This window comes from Dendroctonus ponderosae, unplaced genomic scaffold, assembly GCF_020466585.1.
Source record: "Dendroctonus ponderosae isolate FM_Combo_2020 unplaced genomic scaffold, Dpon_F_20191213v2 Dpon_F_20191213_3, whole genome shotgun sequence".
In the NCBI taxonomy this organism is placed as follows: Eukaryota; Metazoa; Arthropoda; class Insecta; order Coleoptera; family Curculionidae; genus Dendroctonus; species Dendroctonus ponderosae.
The window spans coordinates 12,470,851-12,495,396 of NW_026018508.1; the positions used below are offsets into that span (position 1 = coordinate 12,470,851).

Genomic DNA, 24,546 nt, shown 5'->3' on the forward strand with positions numbered 1-24,546 from the left:
ATGATGAAGCTGTTGACGAACTGTGATTGTTTTTTAAATTAATGACATTTTTTGTAAACTATCTGTTATTTTAGAAAAACTGATGATGGTGAAAAACACCGAAACGTATTTTGATTAATAAATAGAGACAATAAATGACTGAGACCCAGGAATGAATTTTGATTTGGAAGTGAAATTATTGTAATCGTTACATGTTGGGGCACAGATGGTTTGAATCGCCATGCGAATTATTTGGTAAATAAATAAACTATCGGCCTTGACTTCAGGCAGTCGGTGTTTATTTGTGAAAGAAATTTAAATTTTAACTGGCCGCCCACATTTTCAGTGGGGGCCCACAATACCGGCAAGGTAATACTAAACATATAGTATTTCGTTATGCAACGTTTTAAGGCCGTGGCTTATTAACGGTGCAAATCTATTGTGGTATGGTTTTACTTATTGTTACGAAACCATTTTTCTAAAAATAACTGGACCAAAGTCCATTGAGGAAATGTGGTTGGTTTGGTTTTATTTCAGTTGGTGCACCCTGTAAAACAACGGAGCATTTTTCCACTTGGCAAAAAATTTATAACATGCATACACCTGTTTTTGTTCAAAATTCTTGTAGGAGGAATAATTCCTTGTTTCCTGTCCATTACATCACTTAGGTGTTACTTTAGGCTTCAAACTAATTGGACACAATGTGTCATAACGGCTTGGAACTAAATCATTTTAATAGTTTTATAACCGGATAATTGAGTGGCTTGTTTTCTCTGCCGTCACTTTTTCAGTTCTACGAATCTCCGTTGGTTAATTAATTTCCAGTATTAAAAATATATTAATTTTCCCATGCAGGAAGGCACTTCAAAGGCTTGGAACTACTGTTTAATGTATTTAAAAAGTCTAATTGATGGTGTTTTTACTGGGGTCCGCCCAAAGATTATATGTAGATAATGAGAAGGTTTTTTGAGTAATTTTACGCAATTTTTTTTTTCTGAAACTTCTTCAAAATATTAATTTTCGATTAAAATAACTCACAGAATTTATCTACGAATTTCGCGGATAACTCGTCCGACACTCATTAGACAGGTTGAAAAATCAATTTTTCAAGTATTATAAACTTGTTTCATTTGCAAAACTAACAACCGGATATTTTGTCAAATTTTCCCAAAATAAATTCGTTCACTGTTGTTTCATCTTTGAGAATGAATGCCCGATACGCAATCGAAACGTTGGATGTGAATCACATTTATTCCGAAAAAAAAAACGATTAAAGTTGCAAATTTACCTTGAACACATTGGAAAATGTTGCCTCAATCTTTTCTGCGAGAGAGCGAAAGTGTTTTTTGTTCTAAGCTGCTCAACAAAATTAACCTTTATTCTGCAATATCGGTTCAAGAAGAAAAAAATGATCACGGCAAAACCAAGCGTTGATTTTTTTAAAGACCACTCGGGCAATAAAAAGATGAGCGAAAAATTCAAAAATGGTTTTTTGAGATATGCGGTCTCCTTTTACGCTTGTGGCGTTGAAATACAAAAAATAGTTTTTTTGTCGAGCTAAGAACACGCGACTTTCGCCAATTTTGCTTTGTTTCATTTGCTACCCTGTAGAAACTTTATCTTACGGACCAATTTTTTGCAAAACCAAGCACTAACCGACAAACTATTGCACCAAATTTAGTACAGTTTTACTCTTGAGATTTTTTGTGAAAAGCGCACTAAACAGTAACATTTCAATGTTTTCCACGATTAAACGGACAGTTTCTCTTTATACAGTGTCCGATAAAGCATACAAAAAACAAGTTATTTTTGCTTCATGTATAAATCAGCGCAAACGAAGGATTTGATAAAACATAATGTTTCATAAATAATTTTACAATGAAAGAAAGGTTTACACGCTTTCCAGGGAATTTTTGGTTTGTTGCTAATAAAATTGGGCCTGATTTGAATCAATTGCAGTAGCGTGCTTACGGAGCAATTATTTAGCTTCTTGCATAAAAAAATAACATTCGATACTTTGTCTGCAACTTTGGAGCCTTTTGAGGTACATAAATTCACCAATCACTTTTGATGATCCTTTGCTTCCATATAGAAACATTCTTCCATTGAATAAATAATGGAACAATTTTTAAATTGGAGTAAGTTGTTAACATTTTGAATAGTTATTCTAGACTTTATTTTTCTGAAAATTGCAATTTAACACTTAAGTTTATGAAGCAAAACGTGACTGATTCATGTCCCTGCCACACTTACCTAACTAAAGTTACCGTACACCTTCCTGGGTAATTTACTAAAAAAACACAGTTTCAATGAAGTTCTTGTCCAAATTGCGTTATCTGAGTTTCAGTTCACTTTTCGAAACACATCGTTAAATGCGCTTTTTAGGGGGAATTAGTAAATAATTTAAAAAATATTCTTTGCAAAAGTCAATAATTTTTTAATCATTCTCCGAAAAATCAGACGTTAAATGCAGGAATGATGAAATCTTGCGAGTCGCAGAAACTTACGAAAATTGACTAGTGAATTGTTCAGTTAAACACACGTTCAATTAATTGTGATTTTTGCATCACAAAGCGGCACTGGATTTGGAGGTGAGAAAAATCCTGACTCAGAGGAAACTTGTTCGGCTAACCGATAAACAATCTATTATGTCGGAAATATATATTTTATATAGAAAAATATGTCTGACAAATTCGTTAAATAAATTTTTAAGTCGTACATTTCACGATTTTTACAGAAAAAAGTCATTTACTTCGATCAACATTACTTCATACAACTAACACTTTTGAAAAGCAAACTGTGAAATTGCCGGTATTAATTGCCAGTTCCCCAATCGTAAACGTCGATTTCAACCGCAAATTTGCCTTTTTGCTGAAAGGAACTTATTTACCGAATTCCTATCTGCATTTTCAACTAAAACAACTTTCTGGTTTTGCCCAAACAGTAGTATTTTATGCCAGAACTGCGGGAACTTAACGAAGTGGAATTATAACTCGGGTTTTAAACACATCATTCAAAATGCAGCAATAAAACATGCCAATTGGACTATTTATTTTAATTCAAATTCCTTCGCTCATGTCTACCATACGCAAGATGTTCCTTACATTAACAATTCGCATGTTAACTGTTTTCAGAACGAATTTCTGTTTGCACTTATTTACATTTGATACATGTTTTCAGCCCAGTCAGGTGTTTAGTTACACGTGGTTCTTCTATGCAATATATTGTTTTTAGCCTTTACCAAAGCAAGCCTCCTTGCAACACACGACTCTCCAAAGGCACGTGCGGGCCCATCGGAATGTTAACATTCCCAGGTTCCACTATCCTGCTGGAAAACCGGTACCGCCTGGACAGTTGGAAGTCATCAAGTCCAAAGTGAAAGCGGCCTTTGCGGCAATAGGAGATAGAGCGTCTAGGTAAAAAAAAACATTTAATTAATGAAATTTAACCTGCGTGGATTGTAAACGAAAACACCACTAGTTTGTTACAATGCTGATAAAAGCCTGTTTTAGAGAGCACTTTGGTGCCATAATCCAGGAGTGCCAGTTGCCTTTGTACTGGAAAACACCGCTTTATTTGGCAGCATGTGCGGACAAAGGCGCGTGTACTTTCGAGCAGTTTATGACTTTCTGGCAAGGGTAAGTGCTCATTGTATTCCACAAGTTAAAATTAAATCCAGATGTCTTCTAGAATGGCATCTTCCTGCCATGATGCAGCTGCCCGTTTCGTGTACATCCTGACCAGAGGGCGCAGACAATATCTAGTTCCTGAAGACTTCATTCCTATGGTGCAAGACGTTGTAGAAACCCATCCAGGGCTCACGTTCTTGAAAGAAGCCACCGAGTTCCACTCGAGATACGTTCACACAGTGATTGCCAGGTGATGTGCCTTTGCCCTCTGGAAATTCTAGCTGGAATGCGCGGCTTTTGCAGGATATACTATTGCGTCAATCGGTCCTGGTCGGCGAAAATTTCGATAGCGGAACTGAGACGATCCAACCTGCTCACCATCATCCAGCTATTGGAAGAGGAGGAGGACATTAATCAGATCACTCACTATTTCAGCTACGAGCATTTCTACGTGATTTATTGCAAGTTTTGGGAGCTGGATCGAGACCATGATCTGTTCATTGATAAGCAGGACCTGACAAGACACAATGATCATGGTAAGTGCGGCTGGAGCCGAAGTGGAGTAGGAGAAACAATAGGTGGTTCTTGTCCTCAGCTCTGTCCTCTCGCATAATCGATCGCATCTTCTGTGGATGCGTCACAAGAGGAAACAAGCGCAATCAGGAGGAGAAAATGTCCTATACAGATTTTGTGTGGTTCCTGCTGAGCGAGGAAGACAAACTGCACCCAACAGCCATCGAGTATTGGTTCCGTTGCATGGACTTGGATGGCGACGGGTACCTATCCATGTATGAACTGGAATATTTCTACGAAGAGCAAATGCAGCGCATGGATAGCATTGGAATTGAAACTTTGCCTTTCCAGGTGAGTGAAAGCGCAAAAAATCACTTCAACCATTGAGTCCTGTTGGTTTGTTTTTCAGGATTGTCTCTGCCAAATGCTGGATCTGGTCAAACCCAAAATCCCCGGCAAAATTGCGCTGAGCGATTTGAAAAAATGCAAAATGACCTCCATTTTCTTCGACACTTTCTTCAATTTGGAGAAATATTTGGACCATGAACAAAGAGATCCGTTTGCATCGCAACGCGATCACGATCTCGATGGCATGGAGGTGAGTTAATGGTTTACTAAGTTAAGCCTGGTAGTAAATTGAAATGTTTTCCCAGATGTCGGACTGGGACAGATACGCAGCCGAAGAGTACGAACTACTCGTAGCTGAAGAAGGCGGAAATGACCAAAATGATAGTATGTAAGTATCCACTTTTCTCATTTGCTAGTAGTAGTTTAAAATTATAGTAAATTCGACGTAACTGGCGATGGTTATCGATAATCTAATACAGTATTTATACAAGGTTTTAGATACTCAAAAGTTAATATTCTTTAGAAATGGGGGCGCCACAAATGAAACAATTGAGGATCTTTTAAAATTTTATGCAGCTTTTACTGCACAACGTACATTTTTGCCCTAATCTCCCATCAGAGAATCTAGAATGAACAGAACGAAATATTGCTGTTGGTTATCTGGATTAGTATGTGGTGCCTCCCAGGCAACGTTTTCTCTACTAATTTACCGTATTAATTGTGTTTAAGGGATTTCGAATGTGGCTATGATAGGGTAAGATAAAAACAGGCATGGCTAGTGAAACGAAGAACTAACCCAGATTTATATATTATAACAACGTAGAACGTTTGCCGTTGAATGATAACATTGCCCGCAATAAAAACTGCTTCTAACGAATAAAACATTCCAAAATCATTTACCCAAAAAAACAGCAAAAATTCGAGCACTAAAAACAGACGATTGAGCTTCCTGAGTCGATTCCTACTAACCAGACCGAAACAAAAATCTTCTAAAATACTTATAAACTGTTTTTCCCGATATTCTAGCTCGTCCGATGAAGGAAATGAAGATTTACTGTCGGAAAACTTGGAAGGTACACTGGAATTGTCCGATGATAGTGATTGCAGTATCTAGCAAGCAACGGCCTCAACAAATCTCGAATTCAATTCGAATAATAAACGTTAATTTCTAGTCTCAACCGACAAATAAAAGTATTTTTCGCATTTTTTGGCGATATCCGTAAGATTTCCTAGGTAGATGATAGGCGCTAGGTTTTTTCCAGTTTTTGCAATTCGTAGAAACGCGACGTATTCTAAATGAAAGTGCTGCTTAAACTACCAGTAGCGGATTAGAAATGTATTTTCCCGCACGGTCTAGTTGAAGTCCTGGAGTGATTACTGGATTTTGCTTGTTTGCCACTGATTAGCGAATCCTCTAACAGTTCAGGACTAGGGGAAACTTTCTTAATAACATTTGATTAGCTTAAGGTCTAAATAATAATACCCAAAGCACAAACATAAACAGTGTGATTTTTTCTATTAAAGAAAAAACTATTTTGTATTTAAAGTAGAAGAGAACAAAGTCCTAGTGAACGCTAACCTACTTAGTCATAGCCCAGTAACTCTAGTCTAGTCAGTTGAATTTCGTCGTACTGTATTTTCTATTAGTCTTTGAATTAGGGTCAATTAATAATTGCTGAGTGAAATACAGAACATAAATTGTTCTAGACATAGAAAGGTTTTACTTCCAAGTCCAGTTTGATTTTGGACAGTTTCAATTCCACCCAAAAACGCAGTGGAATAAAACATGTTTTGAAAAATGAGTTGATTCTCTTTGAAACAACGAAGTTGTTTAATTCTCAATCTTTCATGCACATACTCGATGTACGAGGAAGAAGTGCTTTGACTTAATTCAATGTGGGATAAAGAAAGGAGGAGCTTTTTCATAATTAGTGTTGTGATGTCATAAAAGACTTAAATCTATTATTGTATGTTTTTTTTCTTCAGAGAAGATTGCAGCTAAACGACTAGAAATAGGCCTTTAAAATTCAAATACTAACCAAAGCCTTTAGTGCTATTTGTCCTCATTTTTACGTATACATATAAACGTATAAACAAAGAAGACGCACCTAATTGTTGAGTTAACTATAACCAATCATTTAAAATACTTTTTAGAAAGTATGTTTTCTTAGTCTTATCTTCTAATCTACTTCTCCTAGAAAGTGAAACTCAAGCCTTAACAGCCTTATTGAAACCTCAAATTCCAACTGATAAATCAAACAGCTGCCATACCGATTAGCCAATATTGTGTAGCTAAATGAATCTCGGATACATGGTAATGTGCATTACTTGTTACATGGTGATGTTAATTCTTATTATTATTTATTAATTGTAGCTTAAGTGTTGTACTTTTTTTTATAGTCTAGGATATTTATTTGTATGATCCTGTATGCTATTAGCTGAACGAACTGTGCTGATTCGATTGATTGATTAACTGGGGCTCCACTTGGAACTTGACAGGGCCGGAAATTATGGGTACATGTGTTGTTATTTTTAAGAAACACATCACGTATATGGCATCCGCTTGGGAATTGTTAGGTCTAATGCTTTTTATGAATTGAGTAAGTGAAGTTCCACATGCTTTTGTATAAAGTTGTTTTGCCGGGTTCTGTAGTTACAACCCAAATTAATAGTTTAGATTCACGTTGTGTTCAATTGATGATTGTTTTTTACTTTAAAGAATATTCTATTCTACATCTAGAAATTTCTGGAAAATAGGCAGTTTGAATTAGACCAAGACTTCATGATTGTCCTTTTTCTACCCTTCACAAACGAATATTTGTACGCAATTTCCCAGTGATAGTATTAATTATATAACTCAGCTAATTATTGTTGTAACTGTATAGTTTATTTAACATTATTGACCTGTTTTTAATTATTGCGATATTATATTATGAATTGACTAGTCATTTTAATGTCTATGTAACATTGTATAGAATTTTATTATACTGGTTTTCTTTTAACTGTCGTTGCTTTATTTAACTAGAGTTTAAGTAACTTATGGTTCGTTGCATAAAGGTTTTTTTTAAATTATTTTGTACATTTTATCTAAACATGACTTACATTTATTTGTCCCATAATCCGAGCTCTTTCATCCTGGTCTGAAAATAATGCTGCAAAGTAACCGCACATTCATAATAGGGGGTTTCTGGGGCGTTGTAGATTTTACAATTGGTGAAAATTCTCATCATATCGGCGATAAACAGGCGTCGAGAAACGTAATACTTGGCCTTAAGTCTTTCGGTCATGGTTTTGAGGTCTAAACACAATTACTCAATTATTGCAGGAAGATCGATGTAAAGGGGAAACTTACCCATTGGGTATTTGATATGGTCATAATAGTCCTTAACGTCGGCTTTGATCACTGGCAGTCTAAACGGCCAGGAAGCTTCGTGATTCTTTACCTGAAAAGTTCTAAAGTTAGTCGAAAGCTTTTGTCAAACGCCGGTAACAATCTTACAGCATTAAGTACGGTTTTCAGCATATTGGCAAGGGTATCTATGTCCTGAGATTCCTCTAAAAGCTGTCCTCTAGTCACTCTGGTAGCGGGCTTGTAGCCTGTTTCTTCTAGGCCGGGTATTGATTCAACTGGAATACTTTTCACGCCTAAAAAAAACATTTTTTTAACATAACTTCACTTCAGTTTGATGCTCACTTACCGTCTTTAAAAAAAGTTATCCCTGGGTGTACTTTCGACACCGTTTTCTGCTGCTGGCATATGAGTTGCTTGATAAATTTCTTCTGCCTCTGCAACACATTGGTGGCTTGAGTGTAAATAATCTTCGGATTCAACTCGCAATGCATCAGGGTCGCGGCTTCATACTCCTTGATGTATCCTTGGTAAACTGAAGCGTTCAACTTGATGTGGTCGGAAAATCCTTGCCGTTCAAAGTAACCTGGAAACAATCAAGTAGTAGCAAATTAAACTAGGAAAACTAATGAATACTTACCAATAGCTTCTTTGTCCGCATATGTCAAACAATGATAAATGCCCTTAGAAACGTGATAATCTTTGAGGTGATTCATCATGTGAGTGCCGTAGCCTTTGATTTGCTCCCGCGAAATTAGAGCGCAAAAAACGATCTCAGTGAAACCTTGCGTGAAAAACGGCCGGAAGCAGATGCCTCCGATTGGCTGGTTGTTTTTCACCAAAGCAATCGTCCGGTGTTTACTGACAAGAAAAAGGAAATTAGTTCGACTAATTCTTATTAAGGCTGAGAGCAGTGAAAATAGTGACACAAATTTTAGTTGAAAAAAAAAGCTTACGGATCAAATAGCAGCAAAGTGATGTATTCTTCTGGCATTCTGGGCAACTGGTGGGAAAACACGTTCTTCAACCCGATCAGCCACAACATGACTTGTTTCGACACGGGCTGAGTCAAACTGTTTCCAATCAAGTGCAGTTGAATTATGCCATTTTTTTCTTCGTTTTTCGGGGCTTCGTCTGTGGCTGCGGAATTTTCAGAAAACACCTGCTTAAAGAACGAAGTAAAGACAGAGATAGACCAATGATGTTATTGTGCTTACGTCCGTTCCACTCATGTAATTAGGATCGTCAATAATGCTAGTAATCTGTTCCACGGTTTCTCTCGGAAGATCCTCGAATACTTCTTCCGGTGCGAGTTTTCTCCTTTTTGCGTCTCTTTGGGAGTCTGAGGACTTCACCGTTTTTCCTGATTGGTTTAAAAATAACATTTCAAAACGAGTTATTATTTTAAATGTTTAATTACCTGGCGAAACTGATGTGGTCGAAGCTGCACTTTTCTCGCCCCCACTCCCAGATACGCGCTCAGGTTCCCCTTTTCTCAAGCAAACACTACCTGCAATAGTTTTTCTAGTATTAGTTTCCAAGTTTCACTAGTTGCAAGAGTATTAAGCATTGAAATCTTACTTCGATTTCCTTTACCACTCTCCAATGGGAAGGTGATTGGTTGAGCTTTGAATTCAGGGTCCCAAATGGGAGAATTTGGTGAGTAAATTTCTTCGTCGAGTTGATTCAGGAACGGTGGAAAATGATTGAGAAGCATGATCTTTTTTTCTGGAAAACCTTTAGTTGCAGCAACAGAATTTTATCAGACTGTTCCTTATACCTGGAGACATGGAGTCTCTTTCCTTGTGAAACTGGTCCATCATTTGCTTGCGGATGTACTTAAATACCGCTCTGAGTAGCCGGCGCCCAAACACTTGCGTTGTCTCATAGTGTGGCAACGAATCGCAGAACGTGGGAATGTGGCAAAAAATTAACCACCTGGTATATTCGATGGTATACAGGCTGGCCTCTTCTGGGCTTACAAGATACTTTTGGCTGCTGGGCGCTGGAAAGTCCCATGTGTTCAAGCAATGGAAAAGCAGCTTGACTAGTTCGTACATCGTCTTCAGCTCCTGGCCAATATGAGAGTATTTATATACCAGTAGATTCGTAACTGCCTTTTGAATGCTGGGTTTTTCGAAAGGCGGTTGTCCCACCGGACCATCCACTACAGGTTTTTCCAATGTTAAAACGGAATTCCTTAAGACCTGTTGATTAAAAACATTTCCGATTTAAAGCTTGACTGATTCCCCAAGTCTGTTGCAGACCATGTGAGTTTGTTTCTTGACAATTTGGTGCTTGAAAAATTAAATAGTTTAGTGTGTTACTAACCGTGAAAATATACAAGTACACTTTTCGCGTTTCTGGGTTCTTCTGCTTAGACATGGCAGCTTGCACCATATCCACATCCGAGGCCATTCCTAATAGCCAATTAATAGTTTCTTCGGGTTTCGCTCTGAGATGTGATACATGCAGTTCTGTAAAACAGTTTAGAATGAAATGCAACAATTCTCCTCTAAAAGAGATTTAGTAAAAGTTACCTAATAAATGGCCGCATCGACAAGGATCGTCAAATTCAGGAGCAGGTGGATTTTCTGTCTTCACAGGCCTTTTCCAGCCGATACAATCGCAATTTTGTTCCTGAAAAAATGTTTTTTCTCAGTAAAGAACTAAGTTTGGCTGTTGTTAAACTATAGAAGTTACTACTATTAGATGTCTATGTAGTGCTAAAGGCGCTGAAATTCGATAAGACTTAATAAGTATTAATAAGTACTGAAATATATTTATTTCCAGCCGTTTCAGAGGTATAAGCTGTTTCATACTTCGAGGGCCTTTAAATCGTATGTATTTTTCTGCTCTCTCTTGAAGATTTGAATTTTTTAGATCGCAAATCCGTAATCTTAAAAAACTTTAAACGCCCGTTACTAAAAAACCGGTTTAAGTGTGTGCTAAGTTACAGCTGGATATCTTGAAAACGAATTTATGTAGAATGCACTGGGCAATAAATTCAAAAGTTGAGTTAAACTGAAGTAAATTTGTACGGTTTACGGCAATAATAAGCTCAATGCTCCCACTAGAGCTCACCTGGCACTTAGAATACATGGCAAGCCTTTGTAACTTCTTGCTCATGGGCAGCAATAACAACTGCTGCTTTTTCTGTCGAATGTTCTGCAGGTTACTAAACCGGCTCGTCTGCTTCTGGGGCTTCTTTTCTTCGCTGCCGTTTTCAGGCTCCTGAGCCGCGGCTGAAGAGGAGGCTTCCATGCCCAAAGTTATGAACGGGGACACAAGAATGGGGTTAGGACACCCAAAGTGGCCGCACTTAGAAAATAATGTATCGTCGCCTCACACTTCTCCACAATTATACTTTGAGACTCAAGTTCCAGCTTGTAACGCGCTCAATTTGTAAATTATTGGAAGTTCTGGATGTTTTCAAAACATTGGAAATGTCATCATGTCTGTCACTCTTGCCAATATTGACATTTTGTGATACCGTCAGGGTGGCCAACTCTTTTCAATCGCGTATTACCGTACAAGCCATTTGAAAATACCGTATTTTACCGAACCAGAGATTTTGAACCAGAAAAGTCCAGAAAAACAAAAAATATCGATTGGTATTGGCGTGCGGTAACGCGTTTTGGACCTACACGGTACAATTGCCCAAATTACCCTACATATACGGTAATGACCGTGCCATTGGTCACCCTGGTTACTGTGGTATTACCAACCGATGGTGATCTACTCTCAATTCTTAACGCCGTTTTGCTGCTTTTAACGAACTTTATAACTGGATTTTTTAATAATTTGCTGTGGCTTGTAAAATTATATATAAACCACAGCTTAAACATGAGAACTGAAATGGATTGATTCACAAATCAAGTGAATAATGAGTGAGAAAGAGACACACACTGTCGGTTGTATGGCCTTTACTTTCTACCGATCTTTTGGCGATGGGCGAAAAGGAAGCATCTAAACAGAAAATTTTTTAATTTATTTTTCAAGGAATATTTTTATATAAAAATTCGTTTATTTTTAATTGATCTACGGAAACTATTCAGGAAACAGCATGCTAAGAGGGTATTTGTGGAATATTTTATTTGAAAACCTTTTGAAAATACCCGCCAATTGCTCTTCGACCACCGGTTTGATTTCATCTGCCACCGTTTTCCAATTATCGTTCAAAAACAAATTCATTCCATCTCCTACAACAGCAAAATATTCAACCTTAATTTAGTGATACGTTTGATGGTTTAATGGGACTTACCAAGTTCTTGATTCCCATTAAAAAGATTTTCAAACTTCAATTTAGCATGCCCGATATTAAAATCGATATAACAGTCTTTGATATTGTAATATATTTCTGCGCTTTTGTTAATTCGCTCAGCTTTCATGCTTATTGTTGCGTCAATGTTTGCTAGAAATAATAAAGTACAACCATTTGAAAATATTGAAAAAGCAACCAGCAAAAGTAAAGTAAGAAGTAATCTGAACTGGAAAACCAGTGATTTGTTCTTAAAATACATTAAACTTACTGTAATTTCCAAAACTTAATCCCGATCCCCGGATGGGCATCAGCAAAATCTGCCCTTGCATCGAATAATTGGTGTTAATTTGCATCTTTGGAATGAAAATCTTGATTTTTACTCTATCTTTTTCCAAGTCAATCCTGAAATCAATTTGATGCGTTTTTTGCAGGCAAATCTTTGAACTTTTACTTGATATTTTTGATTAAAAATTGCGATGCTCCAAACACCTCAATGTCTTTATAGGTGGATTTAACAGCTACTGGCCCATTTCCCTGATCGATGACCACTTCGGGAATAATTAAGGGCTCACAACTTGGTATTCCGAAATCGGGAATACCTTCGGCCATAAGTGGCCGCAATTGTTCTATTGAGTCGATTAGGCATTGTTTAATGTTGGGGTCAGACTTTGGGCAAATTTTCAGGAACGATGCTAAAACAATTAACTTTGATATGTTGGCTTCGGCTGGTGCATAGTGATCATGCTAATATTTATGTGATTTTCGACTAATATCTAAATTTGGAAAGCCAGTCTCCTCATTAGCAGATGTTTTTTTGCAGCTGCATTTTGACCATTTAGCACCATGTGATGTTGATTTACTGATTTATCACTTAATGTGGATAAGGTACTTACGCAGTTTAGGTTTCTCTAAGTTTCCTGCACATTCACTTACAACCAACCCGAAAAGGCACAGTCGCAAAACTTTTCGTATAATTTCCATTATTCGCAGTCGTGGTTAATTGGAGCGATTTAAAAATATGAATATAACCACGATGCGTTTGTGCATGATCGTGAAATTTAATAAAATATTTACTGTTGCATCAGCAATAATTAATTTTATTTTATAATTATTTTACTCCGTGAGGTCATCACGTAATAACCGAAGGTTTGTTGATACTACATCAATAAAGAAACATTTATTGAATGGCATAAGAACAGAGAACCGCCCAAAGTGTGTTAGTAGATTTTTTAGCAGAAAATTGAAATTGAGTTTTAGAGTTAATTTTAAAATAAACCTGGTGATTTTTTCGACTTTCAGGCCGCCGTGGCAAGGAAGTTTGCGATGAATCGAATCGAAATTTTCCCGAAAAAACCCTTATTCGATTGATAAAAATTTAAAATGTTTAAATTATTAACTCAAATATGTATACTAAAATTCTCTGCCAGCTTTCAATTAACATCAACATAGCAAAAGACGCTTTACAAGGAAATGTTCCATAAAAAATGTATTTGTGTGTAAAAAACTAATTTTTCTTTATACAGAGTGTCTCTTCTTTAGGTGACCCGACGTGAGCGTCTATAAATTTGCGCATATTCATATGATTTATAAATCTACAAATTGTTTCCAATAAAATACTCCACTTTTTCATCAGTTTGACTAAAAGTTTCACTTGCAAAGTTCAAAGGAAACGATTGAATCCCGACTATAGCGGATTTTTGGAGAATATTTTTTTATGCAATTTGGTGCTTTTGCTTCATAAATTCAGAAATAACAAATCAGGAGATAAAAGCTACAATCGATGGAAAAATTGTAAAAATCTGTACACATTTTTAATTGAGAGTTTTTGAAGACTTACATTAACTGAACAGTTTTGAGTTCTAAATGCTTGCTTTTGTCAATTTAAATAAGCGAAACCAGAACGTGTAAACTCCTGCAGTTCTGAATAATTCATATGGTGCCGGTGCTTCAGTCAGTGCTGCAAAATTCAGTCTCATTAACAATTTTTATCTCTAAATTTACTTTGCTCTCAATTTAGAGTTAAATTTCAATTTTCCATTAAAGAGAAGCGTTTTAGCGAATTAGTTTTTGAATTGATAAGATGCAGGCATGTTGAAAATTTGCCGATGTGTTAATAAAAATCCGTACCGTAAGTAGCGCACCATAAAAAGCAGAAAACCAAAACTTGCTAAATTGATAAAAGACACTAAATGTTCTCAAAATTGTATCAACGTTTTAAGATTTCTGCTACAGTTTTTTTCCCAAAATTGCCCAAAAATTGCTGTTTTGTTCTGCATTTTTTATCGCCATTCATTAATGAGAAACTGTAAATCAGAGCAGATAAAGGAATAAAAACTATCAAAATTTCTTACATAATGAGTACGTTTGAGGATATATTTTTTCTTAAATGGTTTTAAAACTACAATTTGTTCAACTAAGTGATCTTTGCTCATGCCAATGGCAAATACTGAATCATTCATTTTTCAATTCACGTTCTGAAAATATCGAAAGCAATTAACTGGCTATTTATCCCAAAGTGCAAAAAAACATTTTTAATTAGCCAATATAAAAGCTACAGAGGTGCACGGTATGAAATGTACCCTTGACGCCTCTAGTTAACCAACTATGGCTTTGCAAGTGGCACATTTTGTATTCGTATGCATGCAGTTAGCCCTGACACTTAAGTAAAGTAAAAAAAGTATTTCGCTGCTGAAACATCTTTGATGGTAATAAGTGAAGTCGATATGGTGGGGTTAATTGATATGGAGACTTTGGAAAATTTTAATTCTTGATAAACATTCCAATTTGCAGTTGGAGAATAACAACCGGTTTTTATTGGCGCATAAAACGCCCAATAGAATTGTTTCTTTCGGCATAATTTAGTCAATAGTTGAGAGAGGTTTTCCGAAGAAAATGTGGCCTAAAATTCTGGCAATTTTTGCGGTCGTTGGCGGTTTTCGGAGTGTCTTTGCCAGGGATCTACGTAAGTATTATTCAACGTCACTTTATTTGAAAAAGTATACAAAGTTTATTGGAATTTTTCTCCATATTCTAAAAGAGTCGGAATTTTCGTGCAAGGGAATGCAAATTTGCAGTTTTATTTAAAAATTATTTACCTATAAAAAACCAGAAAATTTGCCTCTGCTTGGCAAATCACCATCACAAAAATATTTTTTTGCTCTAGACTCGTTGCGGGTGTATGGACTTAATAGAACTTTAGCAATTCTGAAAATTTGTAGAACCGAGAGCTGAAGAACGTATTGAAACTGATGATTTTTTCGCGTTTGGGTTTAGGTTACCGAAAAACTTGCCAGTTTCATTTTCAGGAATTGATAATCGTCGTGGTGAACAAAATATTCCTGACGTTTCGCCAGCAGGAGTGGCTTGCATCTTCAGTGGTGGCTTGCTGCAAAGCAAACCATCTTTCAAAACCGATTTCGTGTATGACCGCAAAAGCCAAACTCTGTGGAAGAATGTAATGGTATTAATTGGGGCCCTATTTTATAAAAGAATGTACAATAAATCTCCACTCACCTTGATTATTATTTATTTATAAACTTTAACCTTGTTATTCAACCGTCAGTAGAGCCAAGTCGTGTAATTTAAAAGAAAGCGATCGTTTCACTTACGTAATATCATTTACCATTAATTAAGACTTAGGACTCGGCATTTTAATTGCCATTTTTCCTAAAACTCAACTGGAAATTTTGTAAAGGAAAACTTATATTTAGCCGTTATTTCATTTTGCATTGTAACAAAATATCCTTTATAAAATGCCCTTAGGGTTTTGAAATTTATATTTAAGTGAGCAAAATTACTTCGAGTTTTCTGCTATCGAAAAACCAAAATTCGCTCATATTTCGTGGGCATTTTTAAGGATATACCAACGAAATCAAAATAAGCAAAACAAACTACAAAAGTGGACGCAAGCGATGCGCGATTAAGTGGCTTCTTCAAGATAAATTATGATATTGTTATAAACGAAACTAATAATCTTTCTAAATATGTAATTTACTATTCGAAATAATTCAATGTAGTTTCAATCTATCGCTGAAATTCTTGGAATATAAGTTTCTTGGAAAAATTACACAAACATTTAAAACAATTTAACATCAGTTACTTTAAAAATTATCTACAAAAATAATGTACTTAAACCATCGTTAAATAAATATCTCTATTAGATCAGTTTATGAACGCGCAAAAAGTTTTTGTTTATAATCGTATAAGTTTTTATATTTTTTTGTATTGCTTCGTTGGTTTTCTAGTAATTTGTAATACAAATAATAATTAAAAATTTAATTTGTAAGAGTTTTAGCATTACAATTAATCAAAATATCTCTGAACCAAATAGAAACTCGACTAGACCCTATGAGTTTACTTTGCCTCAAATATCTCCATTTCTCTTGAATCACTCTGTATTCTAAGAAATGTTCTCATTTTGACTTTATTTCACGTGATCGCATAAATAGTTTGTTTCTACATCCCCCCTTTTGTGTTCACAATAAGCGTGTTTTTTTCAGCAAAATTCATCCAAGTATGCAAAAGAAACGATCCAAACTTGGAACAGTGTGTGATTAAAAATGTGGAAATTCTGCGGCCAATGATGAAGCGAGGCATTCCGGAATTGTTTGTTCCTTCAATGAACCCTCTGGAGATTCCTGAAGCTTCTTTAAGTGGCAGCCAATCGTTTCAAGCCAGTTTTAAAAATATACAAGTAGGTTTTTCCGAATTACTTACTTTCGATTATTTGCGCGTCTATCGATGGTTGAATGATTAATGGTTGATCAACTTAATCGTTATTTAACGATGATTGAACTCAAAGTGTAGAAAAACAATTAACTAACAAGAGCATTTGAATAACAGAACAATCACATTCTGCACATTTTTACCGAGCTTTAAAGTCTCAAAACAAAAATATCCTAACCAAAATCATTCTGAACAGGAATATGGAAGAATTATCTAGAATAAGTGGTTACAAAACGGGAAAAATTACCCACTCAATTTTTTGAAAGGATTGCATCATTGCAACTATTACAGGAAGTATTTTCGGTTTGAAAGTGCTAATAAGTGTTAAGAAGCACGTAAAACTTGTTCATGAATATTATCTGGCCATAAAAGATAATTGAATGTTAAATAAACTGCGTGTAAATCTCCCGAGTTCAAGAGCAAAGTTTTTTACTTTCTGCTATTGAATGTTGATGTTTAAAAAAGTGTTTTTCAGCTATATGGTGCCGACCAGTTTAAACTAGAATCTTTCGAGACTGACTTCAAAACATACCACATTAAAGTGAAACTCTCATTTCCATCATTACGAATAAAATCCCTTTACAACATCAAAGGACGAATTCTAATCCTGAATCTGGATGGGCACGGGCCTGCTGATGGCAATTACAGTGAGTAACCGCGATTAAAAAAAATATTGATTAAATTTCTCATTTAATTCTTAGCAAATGTTCGTACAAGCCTTAGCCTCAAAGGTGAACAATTCCAGAAGAACAACAAGGAGTATGTGAAATGGCACAAAGAAGACATCGACATTTCGATCGGGAAGATCAACTTGTATTTTGAGCAAATCTTCGGCAGCAATGAAGAACTGAACGATCAAACGAACCGAGTGATTAACGAGAACATTGATCAACTGATCGAAGAACTGCAGCCAGTTATCCAGAAAATTGTTAGCGAATTTGTTTTTTCGCTTATTAATCGACTGTTTGCCAAGTATTCGATGGATGAACTGTTTCCGCTTTCGTAGATAATGTTAGACAATTTAGACCGATACAAGAATATTTTTCTGAATTTGTTGACTGTTTTTTTTTATCGAAACTCATCAGAACATGTGTTTGGCTAAAATTGAGACTTACATTAATTATAATATAGTAAACAGTATTTTCGAAAATTACAAGCTCACATAAGAAGATCTTTTATGGGCTGAGAAAGAGTGCAGTTGACTGGAAACATTAATTTTGAAACCAAAATTTACATTATGTTACCAAAAATCAAGATTCAGGAAGTTTTTTGAAAAACTTCCTGAATCTTAGCTTGAAAGATGTTGTTGTTCAAATTCGATTGTTCAAAAACCAGAGTGCAGTTGACTGGAAACATCAATTTTGAGACCAACATTTAAAAATCTACCAAAAATCAAGATTCCGGGGGATTTACATGAAACTTTTTGCATGTTCAGCTCAAGGCGTTTCGAATAGTGGGAGAAATTTTCAACTTGCTGCTTGGATTAGTTTGAAAGATGCAATTTGTTAAAGGCGCACCAACACTTACAAAGCTACCGACAATTAAACTTAAGTGCGTTTTTTATGCAACGTCTTTCTTTCGTCAGAGGATCATAAAGTTAATTGCCATGGACCAAAATTTCTGAGTAAAGGTTTCAAGATATAAGTTTATTATAAGTTTAATATAAAGCATTATTTCTGTAAAGCGCAATCCATTGTCTAATACTTTTTGAAAAAATTGTTCCTTAATGAATTTTTTAGACATAAATTCAAATTTTACATGCGCATATTTAAGGTGCGTTAAGATATTTGATGTTCTAGAAGATTCACTTCCCAGAAGCTCCATTTGGTCCTCTATTTAGTGCGGAATAAATGAGCTCTCAAGCTCAATCTGATCCTGAGAAATGAGCCAAAAGGTGGGGAAATGCGTGAAATGTTGGCCTGAATTGGTATTTAAATATCTGATATTGCAATTTTGCTTCTTGTGCGAAAACTGTCGGCATTTCTTCACTTGCGTAAGTGAAGAAATGTGTACGTTTCTCCTCTCTCGAAATCGGGCTTCTAAATCTATCACCAATGATAAAAAGCGGACTCCTAAAACCGCGCAAAACTTGGAGGTTTAAAAAGACTGTTTCTTTTTCTGTGAACCCCAAACAACGCCTTGCTGAGGCACAATTAAACCTTAAAACTAAAATAATCCTTAAATAAAATGATTTGTAATTATATTTATTTTTGTTATCTGATTGGTTTAGTCAATTACTTTTTTACTAGTTTCCATTTTTGTTTACATGACACGTGAAAAATTGGAGAAAAGAAAGCCATTTTCAATAGCCTTTAATAGCCTTGTTCGGACACTGTTACGTAACACCTTTACAACTCAGATCTTACGAAACTCCGTTAATTGCATTGATCGTTTGACTATCGTAATACTGTAGAGATTATGTGATATTTACAAGAATACGCAATTACCTAAAGTGATAACTACGATGGACACTTTCAGATAATTTGGCTCCTCAACCTGGTCTTACGAAGGATATTTGCAGTTGTAACATTAAAACGCTAGTAATAATGGAAAAATTTAAGAACTTCAATAAAAAATGAGACTGAAGCAAAAAAACTATTGCTGTTTAAGACTCAGATGCAACTTAGTACAAAAAATCAAGTTTGGAGCTTCTAAATACAGTTGATAAGGAAAATATCGAGCAAAATTTACTACATACATACTACCTCAAGCTAACTAAACTTGCATTATTTTCCTCTCGAGAAAGCGAGGAATGCAAAAAACTCAATGAGCAGCATACTGGAAGCTTCAGGTCTCAAAAAATCGAAATTTTTGGTTCATTTTGAGCGATTTTTGACCACCTTATATATGCATATTACGGAGCTTCTTAGACCGTAAACAGTCCATTAAACTGGAAAAACAGGGAAATAAAATTTCAAATTTTGGTCGAAATTTTTCCAAGGGTGGAGGTCGATGTTTGCAAAAAATATTAAGTTTCTCAAAATGTCTCGTATTTCACCATTTTCATCTCGAGGAAACGACGAATGCAACAAGCCCATAGAAAACCCAGCTGGAAGCTTCGTATCCGAAAAAACGACATTTTTGGTTCATTTTACGCGATTTTTGAGCGCTCTCGATCTTAAATACTCTTGAAAATATACAAAACAGAAAAGTTAAAAAAACTTGTAAATATAAAATACTTTCAGAAGCTCATTCAATTTGAAAATACTAAAAACGATAATGCATTCTAAAAATAAAGCTATATTCACACAAATACACAAATTGAATGAATAAGAAAAACAAAGAATCGTTTTTCAGCTTTTTGAAATGAGCTTAAAATGGCAGTTTTTACTACTGGTTTTGTATTGTTTTTTGTTAATCTTATTGGAGTGAAGCATGCAATAAAGACGGATTATATAAATCAATAAGAAAATAATTCAAACCTTCGAACCAAGACTAAGAAAAAAATTGCTCAAAACTATGACATTCATTAATTATTTTGTGAATGATAGGGAAATTATGGAATAATTAGTTATTGAGAAAAGACAACAGTAACTTTGTCAAATAATAATAAGGAAGAGTATCAATATTATTTAAAATATGTGTTAACTTAATAATTTTCATGTGCTAAAACGATGACAATTATCTGAACTTCAAATTTATGCTTGGGGCACATTTGTGAAAATAGAAGCAAATAATTGCCCAATTTATCAGTTTGTCGAAATGAGTTTTTACTTTACCTTTCGCGCTGGTAGCTTTGCTCAAACCAACGATTTTTAGTTCGTAAGTGCAGCTTTGGAAAAACAACGAATAAAAACGCGATTAAACCAATCAATACTGAAAGGAAATTTAAAGAAAATCTCGGAATTGGAAAAAATGCAGCATGTGCCTTCTATTAATCTTAATATTCCAAGAACGAATCTGAGCTAAAGGTGCCCCCAGCAGAGTTGTGAAACCGATAATGATAGACGTTCATCTGGCTGAATGTTATTTGATTTAAATAATTATTTTTTAACACAACAACACACACAACTTTCCATTTGTATCATTGGCGTAATGGCAGAAATCGTTTGATGCCTACCAGGTTTATTTCAATTTTCGGTTAGTTGTCGGAGAGTCTTTTTCAGATAGCCAAGTTAGGGAGCAAAACATTCGAATATAACAATTCTACATACTATTAAACTTACTTAGCAATTGAGATTAACGTTCAATTATTCATTTGACTACTTCAATTAGCATCCTTGGATAGGAACAAATTTCGTTTTTCCCACCTTAGTGCACGTCCATTCAATCGCCAATAAAGCAAATCCCGAAGGCGCACAAGTATCGCGTCTTATTCAAATCTCAAGTTACCACCAGTCCAATAAAGTGAGTAATTATTGAAATACGATTTACCATACGAGTTATTCTTGTTTATGCGAAAAGAGTGGCCAGTTGAAGATCAGTTGACTAAGTAGATTTGAAGACACAAAAGTTTCCTTAACACCACAATGGGCTTTCGAGTTGTCGCGCTGATTCTATTTGTGTGCATTAGTTGGAGTAATGGAGAAGAGCATACTCTGCGTAAGTTGAATCACATTTTATATATTTTATTGTTTCTGCGGAAATTTAGTGTCGCAAACATTCGTTTGATCATTTAGAATCATTTACGCACATTTCAATTGCAGTTATTTACATAAGGTAATTGCTTTGTAGCGTCGTACATTAAACCTTGCAATAGAACCGACCCGAATATCCACAAGTGCGTAGAAGAGAACATTGAGATCTTGAAACCCCATCTAAAGGAAGGAATTCCCGATTTGTTCATTCCATCGCTGGATCCACTGTTGATACCGCCAACTTGTGTTAATGAGGAGGATCAAGTCAAAGTTATTTTCACGGTAGGAAGCAAAATGAAATAAGATTTTTAATGAATGAAATGTATAGGTAAAAATTGACTCAACATGACAAATTTCCTGTTCAAAAATTGGTGTTGCAAACAAACCCAGTCGTTGAAACTGGAGAGTTTTTCCTTCCTCTTGATGGTTCGCACGCAAGAATGGCTTGCATCTTTAAATTTAAAAGCCCGAAAAACTTTTCGCTTTTAAGCACTGACCGCCACCTTTTTGCACTGGATAATGGACTTATTTCAGGATATCCACATCTTCCATGCGGATAAGTTCCAATTGGATCAATTTGACCTTGATTTGGATCTTCATAAAGTCAATCTCAGCATTACATTTCCTCATCTACGGATCAAGTCCACTTACAATGTTAATGGAAAATTCTGGATCGTCACCTTTGATGAACAAGGACCTGCTGATGGAAACTACAGTAAGAATACGACTTTACACAAACAGACAGAATAATGAAAAATTAATGTTGAAATTGAAAGAAACGTGTTTTAGAAGCAGTTTTTCGAGCTTGAAAGTTCTCTGAAATGGAATCAAAGCTGCAGTTTTGGTGCATTCATACTTCGAATTTACTGTGTTTTTTCAATACTTTGATTTTCTGCTATTTAGCTCCGTTTTTGTTGAGTCGGGGAACTTAAGAAAACTTCAGCCAGCGAATACATCTTCTAAGGCTGAACTTCAAACACTTACAATACTTTTTGGTATAGTAAATTGCTTCTCGTTTTCCCTTTTTGTATATTTTTATAGTTGTTTTAATCGATTTACTAATCAGTTATTTAATTTTCGGTTTTGAGTGAAACTATCGAGCTTAAACCATTAACATGCAACTAACATATTCATCTAAAGGGAAATTATATGTTTATTTTCAATTCGATTTCGACAGAATCTTGTAAAGTAGAGATTTTTATATGCTCCAACTTTAAAGTTTTTTAATTTTGTACATTCTGTATGCTGAACTGTTTTAAAATTAAACTGTAAAACTGAGGTGTGATTTTGAAGAAGCATAATAACTGTACATAAAAAAATTGGGTCAACGAATTTTGTTGAAAAAACATTTTAAAATTTGTATAAACAACTTTGTATGTTTTTAGCCAATTGCCAAGTCCACCTCGGCCTGAAAGGAACGCCATTCACCAAAAACCACAAAGAGTACCTGAGATGGGAAAAAGAAACAATTTCGCTGGAAGTGGAAGATTCGCATGTGGTTCTTGAAAAGTTATTTGGAAATCACACCGACATCAACGACAAAACCAATAAAGTGATCAATGAGAATATTGAGGTGATAATCAATGATTTACAGCCGGTTATTCAAAGAGTCGTGAGTGACTTTATCTTCGGCGTTGTTAACAAACTGTTCGAAAATTATTCCGTTAAAGAACTCTTTGCAGATTAATTACGCGTTATCAAACTAGTTAAGTTTTTAGTGTTTTAGGATACTTTTTGTATGTGTGATTTATTTCAGGTTTTGTTAATAAAATTTTTGGAAATTCGGTTTTGTTCTACCGGCTAAGTGGCTTCGTTCCTTTGTACCAAAAAGGTCTCGCCCTTGATGAACATGTTAAATGTTCATATAGATAGACTAGAAAAACTGTTTCTAGTTAACTAAAAAATTGTTCCTGAATATTTGTTTAAAAAAATATATACCAGCAATGCAAATTAAAAACCTAAAATACCTTTCGCCTCTTCACTTATCTGGTAACAACAGTTCTTGGTCTCGGTCATGGTCGCTTTATTACGAGGTCAATCGACGGAAAAGAAGCAACACCTTGCGGGCGTCTTCAATTTCTCCATCGTTCCATTACTCGTCAACACTTTTGATAACCAAATACTTTGGTTAGTAAAACAACTAGCAGTCGGTTCAGAAAATCAGAGATTTAAGTGGTTTTATTATGTGGTTGGCACCTCCAAGTTACCTTTTTCTGGTTGTAACTGTTCTTGTAGTGTCATATGTGAAGTCTCAAGACTGTAAGTAACTGTTAATGCTGTTAAATCAATGAGTCACATTTTACTTCTTCATTCTTCAGTAATTATTCACTATGAATATGCATAAAAACGATAAAGTTTTTGTTTTCTGGTGTACAGGTGGTGAAAATTCAGCGAAGTGTTTCAATAATTGCAAACGAACTTTCGGGCATCAAATAAAGAAAAATACGATTACTTATATTCCTTCCGGCTTTTCAAGAAGAATATTTTCGACCACATTTTCTTGCACTTTGCACTTTGCACGTGAAACAGATCAGTAAAATACTAAATAGACATAAAAAAAACAAATTTTTTTCCTTGTTTTTACATTTTCTACTGATTTCATTTGCATCATTATTGTAACACTCTGTACACTGCACTTTCTCAGACCCTCAAGTCTGCCAAAAGAAAGTTGTTAATTCGTCCGCTTACCATTCTAATTATCACGTATTTGTATACATTCATAAAGAGATCGGCGCAAATCTTAATTAAAAATTGTTTTAGAAAGTCAATAATTTGCGCACAAATAAACGAAATAATAAAACTTATATTAGATCAATTTTAAATTTTGAAAAATATAAATTCCAAATCAAAATCAATTCCTGGGCGTCAGTCATTTATTGTCTATTTATCAATTAAAATACGTTTCGGTGTTTTCCACCATCATCAGTTTCTATTTTTACTACTAGCGTTGTTGCTACTTTAAGCCTTGGCATATATTTCTAGAAATATATGCCAAGGCAGTAGCAACAACGCTAGTAAAAGCAACAACGCTAGTAGTAAAAATAGAAACTGATTATGGTGGAAAACATCGAAACGTATTTTAATTGATAAATAGACAATAAATGACTGAAGCCCAGGAATTGATTTTGATTTGGAATTGAAACACAGTCAGGAAAGTATGTA

The 24,546-nt window shown here is 35.2% G+C and overlaps 6 protein-coding genes across 12 annotated transcripts in view; 4 read left to right on the forward strand and 2 right to left on the reverse strand.

The window, feature by feature from the left end:
• The window catches only part of LOC109537413 (serine/threonine-protein phosphatase 2A regulatory subunit B'' subunit beta), a 46,540-nt gene extending 39,069 nt beyond the window's left edge, over nucleotides 1-7,471 (forward strand). For 4 of the 6 annotated variants that reach the window (XM_019904135.2, XM_019904133.2, XM_019904138.2 and 1 more), the window contains 8 exons: nucleotides 3,214-3,395; nucleotides 3,492-3,617; nucleotides 3,670-3,858; nucleotides 3,912-4,144; nucleotides 4,204-4,472; nucleotides 4,531-4,719; nucleotides 4,775-4,857; nucleotides 5,496-7,471. In XM_019904135.2, the coding sequence (XP_019759694.1) occupies nucleotides 3,214-3,395; nucleotides 3,492-3,617; nucleotides 3,670-3,858; nucleotides 3,912-4,144; nucleotides 4,204-4,472; nucleotides 4,531-4,719; nucleotides 4,775-4,857; nucleotides 5,496-5,583 (1,359 nt within the window). In that variant the 3' untranslated portion in view covers nucleotides 5,584-7,471. The other 2 variants (XM_019904136.2, XM_048665157.1) reach the window with 2 other exon arrangements.
• On the reverse strand, nucleotides 3,007-11,309 carry LOC109537414 (histone acetyltransferase KAT2A). The gene is made up of 14 exons (XM_019904139.2): nucleotides 10,903-11,309; nucleotides 10,359-10,458; nucleotides 10,150-10,295; nucleotides 9,599-10,025; nucleotides 9,400-9,546; nucleotides 9,239-9,328; nucleotides 9,036-9,181; nucleotides 8,775-8,980; nucleotides 8,459-8,679; nucleotides 8,168-8,404; nucleotides 7,969-8,114; nucleotides 7,822-7,912; nucleotides 7,572-7,767; nucleotides 3,007-3,391 (listed from the first exon to the last, which is right to left on the reverse strand). Exons 1-13 carry the CDS (start codon nucleotides 11,080-11,082, stop codon nucleotides 7,574-7,576), a joined length of 2,331 nt encoding a protein of 776 aa, XP_019759698.1. The 5' UTR covers nucleotides 11,083-11,309; the 3' UTR covers nucleotides 3,007-3,391; nucleotides 7,572-7,573.
• A 479-nt stretch (nucleotides 11,310-11,788) lies between these two features.
• On the reverse strand, nucleotides 11,789-21,053 carry LOC109537329 (protein takeout). Of its 2 annotated transcripts, none has more exons than XM_048665159.1 (5): nucleotides 20,974-21,053; nucleotides 12,534-12,774; nucleotides 12,351-12,484; nucleotides 12,083-12,232; nucleotides 11,789-12,020 (listed from the first exon to the last, which is right to left on the reverse strand). In XM_048665159.1, the coding sequence occupies exons 2-5, from the start codon at nucleotides 12,689-12,691 to the stop codon at nucleotides 11,869-11,871; spliced, it is 594 nt and encodes a 197-aa protein (XP_048521116.1). In that variant the 5' UTR covers nucleotides 12,692-12,774; nucleotides 20,974-21,053; the 3' UTR covers nucleotides 11,789-11,868. The 2 variants fall into 2 exon arrangements, with proteins under 2 accessions (XP_048521116.1, XP_019759550.2); XM_019903991.2 differs by lacking the exon at nucleotides 20,974-21,053 and adding an exon at nucleotides 12,976-13,947.
• Nucleotides 14,846-17,857, forward strand: LOC109537338. The gene is made up of 4 exons (XM_019904000.2): nucleotides 14,846-15,044; nucleotides 16,582-16,775; nucleotides 17,283-17,454; nucleotides 17,509-17,857. Exons 1-4 carry the CDS (start codon nucleotides 14,975-14,977, stop codon nucleotides 17,811-17,813), a joined length of 741 nt encoding a protein of 246 aa, XP_019759559.1. The 5' UTR covers nucleotides 14,846-14,974; the 3' UTR covers nucleotides 17,814-17,857.
• Nucleotides 21,054-21,059: 6 nt separating the features above from the next.
• On the forward strand, nucleotides 21,060-23,168 carry LOC125503954. Its single transcript, XM_048665162.1, has 4 exons — nucleotides 21,060-21,349; nucleotides 21,482-21,666; nucleotides 21,919-22,099; nucleotides 22,770-23,168. The coding sequence occupies exons 1-4, from the start codon at nucleotides 21,277-21,279 to the stop codon at nucleotides 23,069-23,071; spliced, it is 741 nt and encodes a 246-aa protein (XP_048521119.1). The 5' UTR covers nucleotides 21,060-21,276; the 3' UTR covers nucleotides 23,072-23,168.
• A 350-nt stretch (nucleotides 23,169-23,518) lies between these two features.
• LOC109537330 (protein takeout) overlaps nucleotides 23,519-24,546 on the forward strand; it is a 13,422-nt gene continuing 12,394 nt past the window's right edge. The window contains exon 1 of the mRNA XM_019903992.2: nucleotides 23,519-23,643. Coding sequence (XP_019759551.1) covers nucleotides 23,568-23,643 — 76 coding nt within the window. The 5' untranslated portion in view covers nucleotides 23,519-23,567. The remainder of the gene's footprint in view (nucleotides 23,644-24,546) is intronic.